A 20235-nucleotide genomic window follows, 5' to 3' on the forward strand; every position below is an offset into this window, starting at 1 on the left:
GGTGATGTGATCTAATTGTCTTTGAACGGAGCCTTCGGTTCACTAAATTCTAACAGGTTATTTTTTTGCAGAAGTCTGAACCAATCTCTTTTAATGCCTAAAATTAGAATTATGACTAGGTTTAGCAGTGGTCCACAATTATCTATGAACTTACATTTCCGTGACATAAAAGACAATGATCAGTCTGAAGCTATTTCTGGCTATTAACATATTTAATTTTCAACACACTTGATTTAAATATTACTTGGGACAGATCATGAAGGGGGAAGAGTAGCAGAGGCACCATGTTTGAACTGAAGCCTCTTCTCAAGCAGTGAAACACTAGATAAGTATCTAGACCAGGGGTCTCCAACCTTGGCAACTTTAAGACTTGTGGACTTCAACTCCCAGAATTCCTTTGCTAGCTGAGGAATTCTGGGAGTTGAAGTCCACAAGCCTTAAAGTTGCCAAGGTTGGAGACCCCTGGTCTAGAACATCCTTACAGATTAGGATGTTTTCAATGATGTTTTCAAAGGTGTTAATGAGGTAGTTATGTCCAATGTCTGCTTGTAGTAGTTCAGGACTGAAAATTCTGCAGAGAACCACTGAACTCACATGTAGATAGTCTTACACAGCATGACAAACCAGCATTGTGAATCCAGGGGTACTATCTTTGTTAAAAATGGTGCCAGCTTCAACAGAAACATTTTGAGAGTGGAGATCCATAAGACAGAATTGTCAATCTTTCAATCCTTCAATCTTTCTTTTGATGATTCTTGGTTCATAGAAGACAAGGATCTCATTACAGAGTAGATGCTTGAAGCTTTATTATTTTCCCCATCATGCTGCACCATTAATCATAAAGATTTGGGCTGAGCGGTTAGAGGCTAATTACTCCCTGAAAGTCACCTGTTGCCCATGCATGTTGCAGGAGGAAAAACATTTTGTCCAGTTAAATAGAAGTGCCAGGAATAGATGAAGATTGTAGCAGAATCTTGGACACTCTAGTTTTGTAGCCTGGATTCTCTCTTACTCCACATATTTAGCCAAATGAGTCTCCAATCTATTGACACATTTTAGGGTTATAATCCTTGTCTACCTGAACTACTAGCTTCCATAAGCTATGAATCTAGAAGTCTATCTTACCCTGATTTGGGCGCTGTCTTCCACTATAATTCCCCAACCAGATTTGAGGATGATCTGAAATAATCTTCAAACCAACCAACCTTAAAACGGGATTTTACACTGGATTTTTCTCCAGCCCTGCTAAGAGATACCAGGGATTGAACTGGAGACTTTGTTTACATACAAGGTATGCACTTTGCCTCATAACTATGTCTAACAGGGATAAAGGAAACTCCCTAAGATCAAGCTGCTTTTAATCTTTGGTGCTTGGTACCATCTATGTTGTTTACAACAGCTGTTCAGGGCTTTAGATCTTCCTCAGCCATTCCTGAGATACCAGGAATTGAATTTCAGCTCTGGATGAGATGGGCGGCACATAAATCCTATAAATAAATAAATAAACTTGGAAATTACAGGAAAACAGAATTTCCATGCTCTAACAGCACTACAAACACCAGCACCAAGCACCTCTGAGATCTCCTTGGCAAGCTCGAAATGCCTTTATCGGTTATTGGAAAGTGTCTCCGTGCGCAGATTTAACTACTTTTGGTGGTCAACATTTGCATCATACTTTTCTTTGTGTGAAGAGATTGGAATTTCCATACATGGAGCTCTCCCCTTTTATCATCATAAGTCTGTGAGATCTCTTGTTCAGGTCTCATCATGGCTGAGCAGGGATCTGTATCCAGGTCTTCTCCATCCAAGTCTATCAATTGCAGCAAGTTATCACAGAATCAGCTTGTAGACTGCTATAGATTGGACTCTTGGATTAATTGTTCTGCAACAGCTGCTTTCTTAGTGCCATCAAAATAGATGAATGTGGAAAGAGAGAAGGAGATGCTCATTTTTTTGATAGTCAGCAGTCTCTGGCAAGGGAGATTTTCTTAAGTGTCCATTAATATAATTATTCTAAGAACAGTCTTATAAAGAGAAAAGAAGAGAAATGGAATGAAGGCATTGGAGACATACACTCTGTAAAGGCTTCATAAAGTTATTATCCTAAACAACACCCATATCTGGAACTGAATATTTCACATTAAGCCCAGCACTTTTTTTCAGAAAGCTGTTGGAAAATAATAATATATATTGTTACCACTGAGAAAGGATCACTCACTCAAAGTCCTCCATTTCTGTGTCTGTCCTAGTTACTTTTGGGAATATTCTTGTTCTTCAACTCAGCCAGTTTGTTGGTTAGGAAGCTCCACTTGAAGGCCACACCTTCAGCGTCTCGTAGATCATTGTCATGGCCAAGGTCACTGACTTCCTCAGCAGGCATCACCCCAGAACCCACGCTGCCCTCAACCATTTCTTCGCTGGGGTCCACCTTGGCAGTCATTTTTTCCAGAGCTGAAGTTTGCTGCCACTTAGTAGCAAAGACATCCCAAAGGCCAGCGGTCTTCTTCTCAGCTGCTTCTTCTGCTGGTTTTGCAGCTAGAGGACTGAAAGGAGAGAAGAATTTGGGAAAGGAGAGGTGTTAAAACTACATTGGACTGTATGTTAATTAAGTCCCCCAAATTCTAAGAATAAAATTGGAAGCACAAGAAGCTGCTTAAGGCCAAGCCAGATCTTGCTCTTAGTGGAAGCAAAGCTACCGTTAAAGGTTCTCCTGTCAGTTGGACACACTGCTCATCTCAGTTTCTTGGCCAAGTGGAAATGGCTCACCAGAATTTCAGACATAAGTTTCCCCAACCCTTCCCAAGAGTAATGGAAACTAAAATGGATGTTTCTCATGTAAAATATATTCTCTGATCTTCCCTAAAACAATATTGTAGTAATTGATTTGGTTTCATAGGAGATGCTTATCTAAACTATCATAGATGGAATGTATAGTAAAAAAAAAACACCTATTGAGTTAAGTGGGAAACTATCTGGAAATGTGACCTTAATCCTAAAAAGCTTTGCATTAACATTAGTCCATAATAATCCTAAAGAATGTTAAGGTACCAATACAATACTATCTGGACCATATCTTGAGCTTGGCATGTTTGGGAACCTACCTGGGAGAATGGTTATAGTACAATGTGCAAAGGAAGGCCTTTCTTATAGTAGATCTCTCTCTCTCTCTTTTTTATGGTTGTTGCCACTTGTGAATTTTGAATGCCTGCTTAGAAATTTTCCTAAAGAGCACTTTTCCCAGTTATAATCAGAGTTGAAAGTGACCTTGTAGGTCTTCTAGTCCAACCCCCTGCCCAAGCGGAAGACCCTACACTATTTCTGACAAATAGCAGTCCAATCTCTTCTTGAAGGTCTCAAGTGATGGCGCTCCCACAACCTCCGAAGGCAAGCTGTTCCATTGGTTGATTATTCTCACTGTCAGAAAGTTTCTCCTTATTTCCAGGTTGAATCTCTCCTCGTTCAGTTTCCATCCATTATTCCTTGTCTGGCCTAGAGGCGCTTAAGATCTTCACTGTTATATCTGATATTGCTTTGCTTTCATAGATTAATAATTGTCATTTTTACCATTTTAATCTCGTTTGAGCTTTTTAAAATGATAAATGGAAGCTAATGGATACCATAAAAATAAAGAGCATATTTTCTAGAGTTTTTGTATAGCTTGAAGGTTTAGTTTAAACATCCATTGGATTTGAGCGCCTATAATAAATATGAATGAATGAATGAATGAATGACTCTTGGAGGCTGAAGACTCCATTCAACAATTGTGTGCCATATTTTATTGACCCACTGGAGGGCAGAAGGTCAAAAGGAACAGCTGACTGATTCTAGCTAGGCAAAGTGGAATGTTTGCAATTAGTTTGCAGGGACCCTGTTCCAATGGGCACCAGTATGGCTATATCCATATAGAATAATAGGTTGGAATGGACCTTGGAAATAATCCATCTGCCTGTTCAAGAAGGAGAACCTATACCATTCTGGACAAATGGCTGTCCAGTCTGTTCTTCAAAGCTTCCAATGATGGAGGCACCCACAACTTCCAGATGTAAGCCTTTCCATGGAATGATTGTTCTCACTGTCAGGAAAATTTCTTAATTCTAAGTTGAATCTCTCTTTAATGTTCTTCTACCTATTACTTCTTGGCTTACCTTCAAGTGCTCTGGAGAATAGGTTAACTCCCTCTTCTCTGTGACAGTCCTTTAAATATTGCTATCATATCACCCATAGTCCTTCTCTTTGTTAGACTAGATCAGAGGTCTCCAAACTTGGCAACTTTAAGACTTGTGGACTTCAACACCCAGAATTCTCCAGCCAGCATAGAAGTCCACAAGTCTTAAAGTTGTCAAGTTTGGGGACCCCTGGACTGGACATACCTAATTCCTTCAATCATTCGTTGTACAGTTTAACCTCCAGAGTTCTTACTTTGTTGCTCTTCTCTGCACATTTTCTAGGGTCTCAACTTCTTTTTTATATCATGGTGACCAGAAATGAATGCAGTATTCCAAGGGTGGTCTCATATTTATACGTAATTGCAAAAGCGTCAACCACAATGAGACAAAAACCAAGCCAACACACCCCTTAATATTAATCTGGTTTTGCAAGGTGAGGGTGACTAGAAAACAAAACACTAACTCTTATTTCTAGACAAAAATAAGGAAGCTGAAGGCCCAGTGCATTTCCTTCCTGATTCTTTGGGCAGCAGTAGCTTTCTCGGCCAATTGTAGACACGAACAGCTCATATCAGAAAAACATAAGGAAATGAAACATTCAGGATAGTTGTGGTTTTGAACAAAGTGCCAGGAATGTGAATTGATTGATGGCTGATATTTTTGTTTTTTGCAGATTTTGGAGCATCTCTGAGTTTAGAGGGAGGAGTGCCTGTTACGACTATAAAAATGAACAGGCATTCCGGGTAAAGGGATGGTTCCGTGTACATGTTATTTCTCTAAAACAATGTTTCCTTGAAAACTTTAAGATATGGGGATTTCAACTTCCTTATATTTATCTGGCTTGGCTGGAGAATTGTGGAAGTTGAAGTCCACATGTCTTAAAGTTATCAAGGTTGAAAATCACTGCAAAGAGGATAAAAAGTGATTGATATGAAGGTGTATATTTGCCCCATTCAGGCAATTTAAGAATTATAATTAGTTAGATATCTCTTACTGGTCAGCAGATGGTTCAGGAGCCAGCAACTGATCTTCATATTTGCCCCATTCAGGCAATTTAAGAATTATAATTAGTTAGATATCTCTTACTGGTCAGCAGATGGTTCAGGAGCCAGCAACTGATCTTCATCCTCCCGACTGAACAAAGATGACATAGTCCTCCAGCCTTTGACTCCAGCTCCCTGGACCTACATACCAAAATCAGACAATTGGGATGTGGGTAGACATCATTGTAAGAGGTTTCCTCAGACAAACTTCAGAGTCCTTTCCTCAATGCAATTTCCCTTCAAATCAAGCATTTGTATGATTATTTTTCTTTCTGGAGCTGTAATGGATAGTGTGCTGGAACTCTTCAACTCTTCAACAATAAGACTCTATGGAGATTCTCAGCCATCCAACTCAGGGTTGTCACAAAGGTGCTTTTTCAAAAAGCAACTGGACTTTCTTATTTTTTCCTTGAAGATGTCCAAACTGAAGAAGCTTCTTGGATGAGAAATGAAATGTCTTCCATGAAAAAACAAGAAAGTCTAGTTGCCTTCTGAAAAAGCATATTTGGGATGCTCAGTAAGAGATGAATCCTTTCCTTGGGGCCAAGTAAAAAATATCTGAGATGATGGATAGTTCGTGGTCAGAAGTGGGTGACCCCTTTGGACCACAAGTGGTTGCTCCATCCCTCCTTTTTTTTTTGCTTCAAAGTCCCCCAAGATGATCATCTTCTGAAAAAGGGTCTTCTCCAGTACTATCCTATTCAGTCATTGGGCTTCTGTAATGATTTTTGGCTGTTTGCGTTATGCGTTCCAGATTGTTTCATTATTAGTGCTTTCATTGGGTTGACTAAATAATGACCTATTTTTTGCAAATTCAAGATATTCTCAATAATTTTCTCCAGCACCACAATTCACAGGCATCCAGTTTATTTCATTCTACCTTTCTGATTTTGTAGCTTTCATAACATCTGTTACAACTGGGAAGACCATGGCACTGATAATATTCAGCTTTGTAATCATCATGACGTCTCTGCCTTTTAATGTTTTGAATAGATTTGCAATACTCTTTCTTTCAAGTAAAAGAAATCCCTTTATTTTATAGCTTCGATTCTGAAATGTCCTTTATGTCAATATCAATCTGCACCGGAGACCAATTCCTTGTGTGTATAATCACACTTGGCCAAATCAAGTATCCAATCCAATCCAATTCAATTAACTACCTGTCACTTGGATGAAAACTTCACTTTCACTTAATTTCCCCCCATTATTCCTTCTTTTATTCTGCTCATACTAACATATTTTCACACCACAGGGCAGCTTTCTCCTATTGGCCCAACTAGCAACGTTTCATTTACAATTTAAACATTTCTGCACAATCTTTTTGAAAACCATGCTGATTTTGGAAAGATGTTGATGCATAATTGTTATTGATAATCCTAGAGTTGACAGATTCCCCTCCTCTCAAATTCCCCTCCTCTCAGAGGCTGAGCCAGCCATTTTGTTCTCGCGTGATCATAACTTTAGTCACGAGTTGCTTTTTGTTTGGACCTCAAAGTTTTCCAGCCATTTTGTCTGTAATGCAACAATAACTTCAGAAGTCTAAAATATACTTTAAGCTCTTTGGATGAAGATAATTACTGTTCTTACCCGCCGAGCCAATTGAGAAACTGAGTTCAGTCCCTCCTCTGACAGCATTATGGAGTCTGTCGTTTCCACCAGCTGAGGATTCTCGCTCTGAAATAAGAGATCATCTTTTGAGAATTGTTGGTGCAAGAACAGGCAACAGTGGCCTTTTGCTTCTACAGGAATCTGTAGCTCCAGTCAATAGAGTTGGATTGTCTTTTTCTTTTTTCTTTTTCTCCCATTACACTATACCCCCTCTTTTTCCCTTCCTCTCTTCTTACTTTTCCATGTTTTTTTCTTCTTTGTATTTTATACTTCGATAAACTAATAAAAAAAAGTTTAATAGGAATCTGTGGCTCTATTCAGTAGAGAGAGCAGAATAAAGTTAGCTGAGCTGCCTTACTCCATTTTTAAATGAAGTGTTGCAAATCATCTTTCAACATCTCCCCTCCCCCATCTCAAAGATTATTTAATAATAACAACAATTTATATTATGGTCTCAGACCAGCATTGCAAACAAGGTATCAATTAAAAAGATACTCCTTTGCTCTGTTTAGCTGCCAGAAAAAGGGAGTGGAGGAAAACAAGGAATTCTTGAAATGCCTAGGTAATCACCTTGGCAGCCCAAAGTTGTTGGACTATAAGGTTGTTGGGGAGCATGATGGATGACTCTTGGAGATGGATGTATCCCACTGGAGAAGTCACATCCAGGGGCTAGGGGAAAGACCAATGTTAAGGGGGAAGTGTATGGTGTGATTTAGTATCAGCTGCACCCAGCCACGCTCCAACATGGCAATTTCTAATAAACCAATTTACTTTTTCTGAGATGCAGTTAGAGACTTTTGATTTGAATGAGGGTGGATTTGTTGGAGCCTTGACACAAGGAACATTAAACAGACAAGATAATATAATTAGTGGTGGATTGTCAGTGGGCAGCCAGTCTCCCTCATTTTGCAGACAGTATAACAAAATTCTACTGATCAGATAAGAGCAGTTGTATATAAAACAGATCGGTGCACATACAAAAAAATATTGGTGATTATTTAATGATTTGCAAAGGTGATCTCGCTATTGTGATTGGGCAGAATGAGCAACTTCATTCCAGAATGGGACAGATATCAAATTTCCTAAAGTTATGAAGTTTCCAATGCTTCCCTTACCTAAGAGGTGTGGGGGGAGGCATGTTGTTTGTTTTCCTGCATCACAGAGAAATTAGTTCAGGCTTAGATAGGCCAGTCGATGATAGAAAAAAATCCGATTCAATCAATCACCAGGGATTTCTTAAATCAAAGGACACAACTGCATCTTCAACTAAGGTTGGGGGAACTTTTGGTTTTGGTATCATGCACACATGCTGGCTATTGGGGAAAGAATTACCCATTCAGAAAAAGCTGCCACCTTGAGTTTCGCTGCAGGTAAGTTCTCTTAGCTTAGTGACGATTCAAAGTTGCCACAAACGCTCCCAATGCAGTTATGATGCAGTTCCGCAGTTCTGAGGGCAGCAACCCACCCCCGCTGATGGTCACCAGACCACATTTCCAGCATTAGGCATCCGACTCACTTTATGCCTCGTTGCAGCAATCCATGGTCACATGACATGATTTACAGGGCTTTTTTGGCTGGAAATCAGCCACTTTGGCCAGTTTCTGTCAAAAAATGCCCATCAATCCCTCCACATTTGCATGCCTCACGTTATAACTGTCATGATGGAAATTCTGGGCTCCATTACAGTTGTAAGTTGAAGACTACCTGTAGTCAGAAATAACCACTTGATCAGCGATCAGATTGGTTATTTGTTTTTTACCACTTCCTTTAGTGTCCTGTCCCAGCTTATCTTAACCATCTCAGCTTATCATTGCAGGTTTTTTTTCCTGATCAAACAGAAAAAGTCTCATTTTGAAAGAATCAGTTGGGTAACAACCTCCCATTGTTGTTCTCTTTCAAGACGAGACCTACTGTATATGCGGTCCACCTCAAGGCATTTTTGAATGTAAAGATGATGCCAGAAGTGATATTGCTTTACAGCATACCTTCTGCCCCTTATTTATTTGTTTAAAAAAAATGCAAGTGTTAGAATGTAAGTAAATTATTTAAAGTCATTTGTATCTCACTGACTGTTTCCATTCTGGACTAAAGAATTAGTTCTCATAAAAAATAGAAAGTAGAATGTATTGTCTGAAATGCTGTAGGGTTTCCTGCCTAAGCAGGGGTTGGACTAGAAGACCTCCAAGGTCTCTTCCAACTCTGTTATTCTGTCCTGTCCTGTCCTGACCTGTCCTAGCCTAGCCTAGCCTAGCCTAGCCTAGCCTAGCCTAGCCTATTCTAAACTTATGATCTGGGTTCTTCTCTGCCTTCCAGATGTGTGCCCTTTAACCCCCAGCATTTTTGTCAATGGCTTTGCCAGCAGGAAAATATTTGGAATGAAGGTCCATCCATCTGGAATGGATGGGAAAGCTAATAAAGTCCATGTTCAATGACCAAGGAAAAAGAAGAGGCCTGATTATGGATTGCTCTACCTCATCTTGGAGATCTTCTTCCTGGAGCTCTCCACCAAGGGCTTGCATTACTTTTGTCTTGTAGACTCTCCAGAATCCCTGAGTCATTGTTGCAACAGCCAGTTCAGCTTTTGGGGTCTCGGTTTATTCAGATGCTAGAGAAGCTTCAAGCTTTACAGTTCTTTCTTCAGTTTCTGCGTTGAGCGCTAAACAAGTTAAGTTCCAGTGGCCATTGTGCCATGGCACTCAGCTGCTTTGGACGCTCTGCAGGATATTAGTAGCTCTGCGAGAAACTAGTGTGTCCTGCTACTTCACACCTGTTTCTAGCCGCCGCCTCCTTAGATCTGGTGTCTTCATTAACAATTCAGAAGCATACGGCATTCATCTCAAAGAACAAAGTAGAATCAGATACATGGCTGACCCAGAATAATAATGGATGACAGCTCTTGGAAAAAACAGGCACCCACCCCCAGATAAGTTCTGCAAAAAAAATTTGGCTGTCTTCTTCATCTCACACACGGAAAGCTAATCCTTCTAGGCTACCCATGTCCATTAAACTTTTCTTTATGGGCAAACACATTTTTGTGTGTGTGTAGAAAGCCCCATCGTCTTCAGAATGTGCCACTTGGCTTCGGAAGTTCCCTAATCCCAAGCAGGCTGTTTCTCCCACTTTGGCATCACAAGGAAATTGTCAAGGAAAGTGTTCCTAAGCTGCTGCATTACACCCCATTGTCTGCAGCCTGTAACTGATCTCCTGCAAGAACGGGCTTTGGAATGTAGGAGCTAGGCAGCAGGCTTAAAATAGCCGCTGACAGATAAATTATTTTGTAGGGCTGATAGCCTTGCAGACCAGCATCTTCTCCTTCCTGGATTTAGTTTCTGCTTTTAGGCAGAATGCCAATCTCTCCTCCCCACACTGCCAAATGTCCAAATGGTGTCTTAAAACCTGCAAGGAAGCTGGATTGCTACTGTCCAGATTATGCTCTAACTGTTGAAGAGAAGGCAGGGAGGTGTTCTATTTTCCTCACTCAACTTGCTTCCGCTGGGGCCCTTCTCCCCTTAGCTAATGACAGATGCCTGTCCACTGCCTTTCCATATCAGTAAATGTCTTACTATTTCTCAACCTGGTGCAGCAACATGATAACGAATTGTTAATGAACTGGCTATTCCTTTGTCTTGTGATGACAACCATATGCTAATGCCACAGATTCATTTGTGCTAAACTTCACATAGCCATTCTACATCCCAAACATGGGTTTCTCACAAAGCTGAAGTCTATTTGGAAGTGTGTTTAGAGCCAAGAATTGTAAAGTGAATTTTGTCCAAACTTAAAACTTGGGATTAATTTATCATGTCATTTAATGAGGGTGACTGTGGCTCAAAGGACATCCGGAACACTGGAAATGATGGCATTAAAAAATTCTGATGCTTGTTTAGAGATCGGGAGAGGAGATAAAATAAGTATTTTTCTAACGAACTGATATGTGAGAAAGAAAGGCCTCCTTCTCAAACTATCCTCTCTCCCAAACTCCCCCTAAAACCTAAGTCCTACCCCTTCGTTACATACTGCCACACATATCTAAACCACTGGAGACCAAAATGCATGTATGGACACCAGTGGTGGGATTCAATTTTTTTTTTTTTACTATGGGTTCTGTGGGTGTGGTTTGGTGGGCATGGCAGGGGAAGGATACTGTAAAATCTCCAGTCAGAGGTGGTATTTGCTGGTTCTCTGAACTACACAAAATTTCTACTACTGGTTCTCCAGAACTGGTCAGAACCTGCTGAATGCCACCTCTGATGCACATGAGCGCATTTATCCCCCATAGGGATAAATAATCAGGCTAGTTAATCCATGGCAAGCCATTGACTTGATGGAAAAGTAGGGCACAAAACACCGCTAGATTTGAGTGTTCATGCAAATCTATTCATAAATAATTTTTAAGTTCACTCACCCAAAGAGCTTGTGGGGTCAAATTTCACATCTTGAGTTGGTGCATTATACCCCACTGTTTGCACCTTGTAACTGATCTAATAATATTATTTATAATGTTTGGATTATTTAAATATCTAAAATTTACAGGTTCTTAAGAAGGAAAACCATGTATTTTTCCATACAATTTGTTTTATCCTTTTGTATATCATGGAGACATGACCTATTTTATTATTAATGAATCAATCGGGTTTGGGGAAATGAGTGGGGTTTTGTTGCAGATTTGAATCAAGAAGATGCAAGGTCATTAAAACCGAAATCTCCCAAGAGACCTTTTCATCATTCCATCCAAAAGGGAAATGCTACTCATAATTTTGCAGTTAGATCATCTTTCATGATTCTGTCATACAGACCCTTTCCCAGAGAAGTATCACCTGCTGTAATGTAAGGCAGTGTTCATGTATGTTTGTATGTATTAACATTATAGAACAGGAAACAGAATATTATGATCAACTTTGAAAGCAAGAGAAAAGTAGATCAATAAGCCCAAATGAAAGTTGGTTAGCCTAGAGGAGTTATTGCTCTTTGCTTATAAAATCTTTTGATGAGGAATCCTGATATATATTTTCTTCCCAAAGGATTAGCCGGACATCAGGAAAACACGCGCACACAAAAACCACAACAGTGCCTTAGGTCAAAGGGTCACCTTTTGTGACTCAGCATTAAGAAGATGTGAACTACAGCACAGCTTCTTAATGGGATGGAATTACATTCTAGTTATGTTCCTCTTACAGGTTTAAAGTGGAATTCCAAGAAAGGATAGAATTGAAAAATCACTGGAAGATGGCTTTTCTTGTCAAAGAATGGTAGATTCAGACCTGCAGATCAGATCAGGAAACAGAGGCTGAAGCTGTATTAGTTTTATTTTTTTCAACAAAAGCCTGCATTGCATTATACATATACAATACATAGTTGCTAATAACAGAAATGTTAGAACAAGAAATGTGCTGTCATAAGAAACATGAAGTTTAACAAGCAGCAACAGAGCGGAACTAAAAAAATTCTATCTAGTATATTTAAAAATATTTTTGTTGAAACAAACAACAAAAGGTGAAAAGGATATAAATGTAATAAATGCACTAAACACTCTGAAAGTCATACAGACATATCTATTGATAAATGAATGTGAGAAATTCGAAACATCTTTTTGTATGGAATAGAGGTGAAATTTTTGATGGTGGATGTCTGGACAGGACGTTGATTGAATATTCTTCCTTGTCTTTTTCTATTGAAAACAATGGAACCTCAGGGGTTAGTCTAGTCACTGAATTACTGCCCTGAGCAAGACATTGGAATAGATGACCTCTAAGATATTTTCTACATCATGCATTCTGAATCTTAAAAAGTGAATGATTATAAGTGGGCTGGGCTTCAAATGGTTTTATGAGGAAATTGGAGATGCTTGTACTGTGAAAATACTCTAGCACAGGGGTCTCCAACCTCCAATCTATTAGGATGTTCTAGATCAGGGGTCTCCAACCTTGGCAACTTCAAGCAAAGCTGGCTGAGGAATTCTGGGAGTTGAAGTCCACGAGTCTTAAAGTTGCCAAGATTGGAGACCCCTGCCCTAGCACTGGAGAAGAGGCTTCATATTAAAATATCCTGGAAAAAGGCAATACAAAGCCATGATTCTGCCAAGGAAACCAGTCACTAAAGCCAAGGTGGCACTTTTTTGTTTAGGATCACACCGATATTCCCAATTATAACACTATGTTAAATAAATTTATTATGCAATTGCCAGCAACTTTGAATGTCATTCTGTAGCAGAAATACAGCACATGCTATAAATCCAACAAACAACTATGCTTGGTTCATTTGAAGTCCTTTAATGAATTTCAGGTCATGTTGCTTGTTTGTTACATAACTCCTTTCCCCTGAATTTGGTTTAATTGCAAACTTTTGTATCTTTGTAAATGAGGCTTTGAACTGAACTGCACCATTAATATTTGATGTTAGGATAATTCAGTGTTTTTCAAAGCCAGAATGGGGGTCAATTCTAGGAGTTAAAGTTTACACATCTTAAAGTTGCCCAGTCTCGCAAATACTTGGTTAATTTATGTCATTTATTTTTTCCAGCTATTACATTCAGATGAATTGTGGAAACTTGGAGATATATATTAAATATCTAGAAATATATAAATATATTCATAGATGTTTTGTTTCCTTGGCGCTCCCATTGGTTATTTTATTCATAACCACGATTGGCTACGGAACTTCATCTCATCCATATTCAAATCACTTTGGAAACGCTCAGGGGGGTGGCGCCATGAGATGACGTCACATGCACCTAACGGAAGCGGACGTGAAGCTTCCTTTCTCTCTCTGGCGAGGTTCGGAGTTGGAATATGGCTCCCAAGAGTTCCCGTCGAACGGGTTCGCATAAGACGCATTCCTTGGCCCGCCAGTGGAAAACGAAGCGGCGGCGGCGAGATCTGGATCAGATCCACCACGACATGTTGCCTGAGAACGCGACGAAGCTTCTGCGCCAAGAGCTGGATCCCGACCTGCCCGGCAATGCCCAGCATTACTGCCTGCATTGCGCGTGCGTCAAGAGGGAAAGGCGGTTTTGGGGGGGGGGGAGGGATTGGTCCCCGTGGAATACCCCTTGCATATAGAGATAAGAATTAGATCTGACCAACTCTCGGTTGTGGGATAGAAAATCCTTAGAGTTAGACTAATGTTTCTCAATCTTGACGATAGTAAGATGTGTGCACTTCAGCTCCCAAAATTCCCCAGTTAGCATGTTGTTTGGGGGGGAATTCTTGGAGTTAAAGTTCTGGGCTGAAAGTAGCCAATTTTGAAAAATGCTACATTAAACATAAATGAGGGTTGCCTATCAACATGTAAGATTTTAGCTGCAGAACGTATATAGAAAAACTGAAAAATCTGTTTTTTTTCTTTTTCAAAGAAAGGACTGAAGAAGTCCTGTTTTATGGGGTTAAAAAATAAACTAATTAAGATGCAAAACAAAAACAAAAAACCAGACAGATGCTAGGTGGTAACAAAGGGCCAGAGATTTCTGCATTATTTTGCCATCCCAAACACATTTTGGTAATCCAAACCCGGAGCCCTAATTGTAGACAAAGGGGACAAAGATGAAACTTACATTTCCTTTCAGGTTTGTGGGGGTGGGGGTGTGGTGAGAAAAGATAAGCAGTTTCTTAAACTGCAGGCCAAAGTTTATTTTAAAAACTTTATTTGACAATTCTGTACAACTCATTATTTCCATTTTAGGGAGGGGCATGGAATGGAGAGCAGTTTATGATAGCCCTGTAGCAAAGTTCTCACTTAAGGTACAAAGGTGTAAGTCAGCAAATTAATTTGGTTTTTCTGCTAATCAGCAAATCCAATGAGCCTAAATTTGAGAAAGGCTAGAGGCAAGTCAGCCATCATCTTTCACTGCTTTCAAACAGCTCCTTCCCATCCCAGAGGAAACTTTATTCCCATTAATTCTTTTAGATTTTTATTCCTTAATTTTTATAAATAATTAAGTAATGCATACCTATTATACTCCCTCCTCCCATTTTGTGGACTTCTTTGAGTGCCCACAGCTCTAACTTGATTTGAACAGTTTACTGGCACAAATCTTAACTACATTTAGTGTTATCTGGGTTCCCTTCTAACCTAGATTTGTTAGTTTGAATCTGAAACCCAAGATTTAAACATCAGTGGTGAAAATGGGCTAGTGTTAGATATTATTAAAGACATTTGTTGATGCAGCTTTGATGTTAGATTTTGATGTTAGTGGTAGGGAGTGGAACTATTACAAGCAGAGTGCAGTTTTTCCTGTTTTATCTGTAAATAGAATCTGTCCTTGAGAAGATGAGAACATTTTAGAAAGTGAAATAATATTAAGGAGTGGTTTGTAGTTATTTTTGGCCTAATAGGCTAGTAACTGCATTGGAGCAAAATATATCCTAGTATATTGATTGATTCATTGCTTTCAAACCACCTCAAATCCATGCAGGTTTTAAGCAGCGTTTTTCAAAAATGTCTCCTTGCTTCTTCCTATAGCTAAAAGATAGTGACTGGCCAAAGACATACACTAAAGAAAGACTAGAATTGTATGTGTGTGTGCGCGCGCATGTGAGTCTTTAGTGCTCTTTGATCTTGGATATTGACAGACATTCCATTATCCAAACTAGGTAACACCATCAGAGCTAGTAGGGAGTGGGGTTTGATCTCATTTTATATTCTAATGTGTTGCCTTGTTAGTGTTTGTGGGAATGATGGAGGTTCTTTGATTGGGCTGTTTAGTGTTAGTTTGTTTGGCAGTTCCTTGAATGAGGTATTGTTTACTTCTAAAGATTAGAATTCAGCTTTCCTTGCCTGTAGCCCAACAGCTTAATCACTAGACCCAACTAAGTTTCCATCAGCTTACAGCATGCTTGTTTCTTCTTCTGTCTTCTTAGGCGATATTTCATTGACTTAAAAAGTATGAAGGATCATTTCAGATCAAAAGTTCACAAAAAGAGGTAATGTTAACTTTATTTAATTGGGTGGCGGGGGAGGGAGTACTGTTTTCAGTCCGTTTTCTTGAACCTGAACACATTCTTCTGAATGGCCTACCTGTCACATTTATCTAGCAAATAAATAATCGAAATGTATGCCAGTAGCAACAAAGATGGGATTCCATTAAAGTTTTGTGTCCTTCATCAACTGGCATGTCAGGATTTGCAAACATTTGGATTTGTTTCTGTTTTTTTAAAAGATTGAAACAGCTGAGTGAGGAGCCCTACACCCAAGAGGAAGCTGAGAGGGCTGCAGGAATGGGGTCCTACATTCCTCCCAAGAAAATTGAAGTCCACACACAACCTCTTGATGAGATGGATGAATCCGGCTAAGGCACAAGGACATTTTTTCTCCATCTGAAAAATCTGGAGATAACCAAGATAGCGAAAGCATTGGTATAACTAGATGGTTTGGCATATGCTATCCTTAAAGTTGTACTATTATTTATTGCAGTATGTTTGCGGTATTTATACTGAAATGTATATGCAGATGAGAAAGATCAACCCCCTTGAATGGAAAAAAAAAAAAGACATTTTAGCCCCTTCTTGTTTGGTATGAATTAGAGTTCAGCCGCAAGTCAGAGGCAGGAGCCGTGCTGTTCAAATGAGCTTGTTTGTGATTCTCTTGCAATGGTTTTAAATGTTACTTTGCTCTTAATGTTCCACTCTTCCATTGAGCCCACTTAATAAATGAGCCGACAATCTGGTTGGCTAATCCTTTCCTATTTTGCTTTGGGGGTTTGATTTGAATGTGTTGAAGGTGTCAGGATTCCGGCAGTTGCCCTAATTAAATCATGAGCCTCAAGCCAAGCTTCAAAAACTATAAAGAACTTATTAGGAACGAACACATCAGCACGACCTGTTTGAAGCTGATTCTGAGACACGTAATTCACTGTCACCTGGTTTCCCCCACCCCTTTGGGTGCATCATAATTCATATTCTCCAACAAAATATGTTCATAGCCAAGAGTCATCAATCACATTCTCTGATTAGAGATTTGCCCAGGCAGAAACTCTGGTCGCTTAGTTACAATCTTTACAAGATAAAAATGGAATGCGCTTTCGATTCCAAACTGCTGCAGTGCTCTTTCGAATTTCCTCTCCACTTCTGTTCGTGGCAATCCTAAAACAGGCATAGAAATGTTTTATGGGTTGACAGAAGGATGTTTTCTGTAACTTGTAAGAAGAGGAGTAACCGATGACCTTTTTTTTTTTTTTTTGAGCTTTTAAAAATCACATTGATGGCACGAGTCAGAATCTCTCATAAAGCATGTCTAGAATCTGAAAATGGGTGCCTTAGGTTGTTCAATAGGGGAAATCCTCTAAATTGGAGCATTACAAGTCTATGCTACTGATGAATCACTTGGGAAGGGAGACAAATTCTAGTTTGGTTCAGAGATAAAATGTTGGTTAAGAACTGAAACATAAAGATAGAAGTGAACCACCTCTTGATGACTGGGTAGCCACGATTAATACCTGGGAGAAGGCAAGAGCCCTGTAGATGATATGAACTGAGTGTGCAGATCATGTCAGAATTTCCGTTCCTTAGTTACTTCCTGAGGCTTGTACATCACTCCTATTAACAAGCACTCTAAGCAAACTTAATTCCTCATTCCCTTGATAAGTGATAAGTAAAAACGACAGTAAATATACCTGATTCAAATGACTAAAACAATGTTTCTCAACTATGGGAACTTTTAAGATGCGTGGACTTCAATTCCCAGAATTCCCCAGCCAGCCATGAAACATGTTCTCTTGCAATCTCCCTTTGTTGCTTCTATCCATGATTTTTTAAAATCATTGTTTTCACTTAGAGCAGAGAAGTGAGTTATATCCCAATTTCCAATCTAATCTTTGAAATCAGAGACAAAGTTATTTGGAAGTAGGCAGTAAATGAGATTCCTTCGTGGAAACAATTTAAGAAGGCACAGTGCATCATGGCTAGAGATAGAAAGCGTGAATATGTGACTATACAATTCAGTTTAAATATAATTACAATTATATTTTTAGGAAAGCAAATCCTCTTGTTTTGAACCATACTTATTTTTAGTTCAGTATTACCAGTCACACAGTTTGACCACCCTTCATCTACACACAAACATCTTTTCCTGCCAAAAGAAATTCAGATTTTAATTTATATCACTTTTGCAATTTGGTAATTCTACGTCATTTTTCCTTGTAACGTTTTCTACCAAAATCAATGTTCTAAGTTTTGTGGAAATGAAGTATTTGGAGAATGTATTTTGAAAATTCTTTTACAAAGAGGAGAAAGACAATGCCAACCTGGAGTAGGAAAGATATATTCTGGGATGTACTTGCACCTTTGCAATATATTTGAATTGATTTCGTGACAAATGGCAAGGAACTGTAGTGGTGCAGTAGTTAGAATGCAGTATTACATGTCAACTCCATCCTCAGCCAGCAGTTCGATGTTGACTGGCTCAAGGTTGATCAGCTTTCCATTCTTCCAAGGTTGATAAAATGAGGGACCGGATTATTGGGGGCAATCTGCTGACTTTATATTCTGCTTAGAGAGTGCTGTAAAGCACTATGAAGTGGTAAATGCTATTGCTAAGTGCTAGTGCTATTTTCAAAATTGCAGGATCTGGAGATCTGCCATTACCAAAATTTCCTTTCATAAAGTCATACTGTAGTCTGCTGATAAATTAGTATTAAATTTGCAATCCATAAGCATCTCGCATGAAGCTTTCTCTGGTAACCGCAGCAATGTGGTTTATGAGTTGCATAAATAATTGTACTGTTCAGCATTTTATATCTAGCTTCTGTTGCCTTGGTTTTATATCTGGGATATAGTTTTATATTTGGAATCTGTAAAGGAATTTTGAAGGAATGAGCAAACCATTAAGGAGGACTTGGTGACTGAACAGCCCAGAGAATGAAAAAATGATAAGAAAGAAACTCAGCTAGACATGGATTTTGTTTGATATAAGACAGATATATTCTTGGACTGGCTTTCAAGATTCTATTAGTATACCTTACAATTATAGGGTAACATTCCATGAATCCTCTGTTTCCTTACATGCTGGCTGGGGAATTCTGGGAGTTGAAGTCCCCCAAGTTGCCAAGTTGCCAACCTCTGCTGTAGGAGAATAGCAGGCTGAGCTGGAAAGTGGGGTTAAACATGTCATCAGTTTAGAGTCATTGCATTACTACAAGATTCTTATATAGAAGTAGCAATAATAAACTTTTCTGTGCTTTGAACTCATCAAATGCTTCTAGTTATTCATGTCTGACATTTATCCTGTCCTAGGTCAAAGAACTAACATCATCCAAGGAAAACATTTTTTAAAAAAATCAAAGATTCACATATCCCCCTTCCCCATTTCCCCAGGACATTCTTTCTATTCATTCTCATTCTAGGCCATGTAGAAATATCCTAGCTATTTTCTCTACAATTTTTGTGATGATTGTATTACCATGGATATTCACAAATAACCACATTGGCATGTTCTGCTGTGATATGTTGAGCAAAAAGATAGTTTTCAAATAACACAAAGCCAGAGGAATGGATTTGCATAAGCCAAAAACAAACCAAATTATAGTTTAGATGAGTGAACTAGATCACATCTCACATTCCCATTGAATGGAGGATTTGTTCCATTAAAATATTTAGATGATCTAAACAGCACACTGGGAACAGAATTAATCCTTTGCTACATTAGTCAGACATATCCCAGGGTGCACATTTAGCTGTTGACATCTGCTGAAGCAGCATATTGTTAGCTCTGAATCAGCAAAGCTAAAATCTTTTTCTTTGGAAGAAGAAAGAAAAACGTTTTTCATCATAACTGCACTTTCCTTTTGCTGTGTGATAGAGACAAAGTGCTAAATTGAACTTTGTTTATTAATTGTGATTAATTCTGTTACCTCCCTCTACATTCCAAGGTTCTGCATTTTTTTTTAATTTTCTAGTCTTCATGGTTAGGGGGATATTATTTCAGAGATGAAGGCATTGATAGTTGAAACAACTAAACATACCAGAATGAGCATTAGGATGGATTTAAAGATTAGCAATGTGGTGCCTATGAAAGCATTTTGTGGCCTATCATTACCACCAAATGCTACTTGCAACTCCTTTAAATTGAGCGACTGGATAATACAATTGAAAATGGCCTTATCTTGCAAAATCAGTGCTTTTGGGTAAATGCAACATCTTGCATGACATCCTTGGGAAATTTTGTAACCCTAAATATGGGTTCAGAGTGCATAATTACGTTCACATAACATGGTATGCTCAAATCAAACATTTATGCTTTCCTTGACACAAGATGCTAAGATAAATCTCTGTAGATTTCTTAGTTTAATCTGGCATTGCATAAATTAATGTATGACAACAGCTTTTCTCTTGAAGGCTGTTGTACACTGATCTATATGGGCCCTTTTTAAGAAAAACCAAATGAAAATTTGCTAGAGGCTGCCTGGAAAGTAAAGCTGAAGCAAGTAA

At 38.9% G+C, this 20235-nt stretch overlaps 2 protein-coding genes across 2 annotated transcripts; one reads left to right on the plus strand and one right to left on the minus strand.

Moving 5' to 3' along the window:
* Nucleotides 1-1881: 1881 nt before the first annotated feature.
* Nucleotides 1882-9647, minus strand: C10H1orf232 (chromosome 10 C1orf232 homolog). Its single transcript, XM_026702563.2, has 4 exons — nt 9289-9647; nt 6797-6883; nt 5253-5350; nt 1882-2543 (listed from the first exon to the last, which is right to left on the minus strand). The coding sequence occupies exons 1-4, from the start codon at nt 9373-9375 to the stop codon at nt 2246-2248; spliced, it is 570 nt and encodes a 189-aa protein (XP_026558348.1). The 5' UTR covers nt 9376-9647; the 3' UTR covers nt 1882-2245.
* Nucleotides 9648-13575: 3928 nt separating this feature from the next.
* On the plus strand, nt 13576-16496 carry ZNF593 (zinc finger protein 593). The gene is made up of 3 exons (XM_026702564.2): nt 13576-13802; nt 15673-15735; nt 15972-16496. The coding sequence occupies exons 1-3, from the start codon at nt 13606-13608 to the stop codon at nt 16102-16104; spliced, it is 393 nt and encodes a 130-aa protein (XP_026558349.1). The 5' UTR covers nt 13576-13605; the 3' UTR covers nt 16105-16496.
* The last annotated feature ends 3739 nt before the right edge of the window (nt 16497-20235 follow it).

This window comes from Pseudonaja textilis, chromosome 10, assembly GCF_049901715.1.
Source record: "Pseudonaja textilis isolate UNSWEBS1 chromosome 10, rPseTex1.2, whole genome shotgun sequence".
NCBI lineage: Eukaryota > Metazoa > Chordata > Lepidosauria > Squamata > Elapidae > Pseudonaja > Pseudonaja textilis.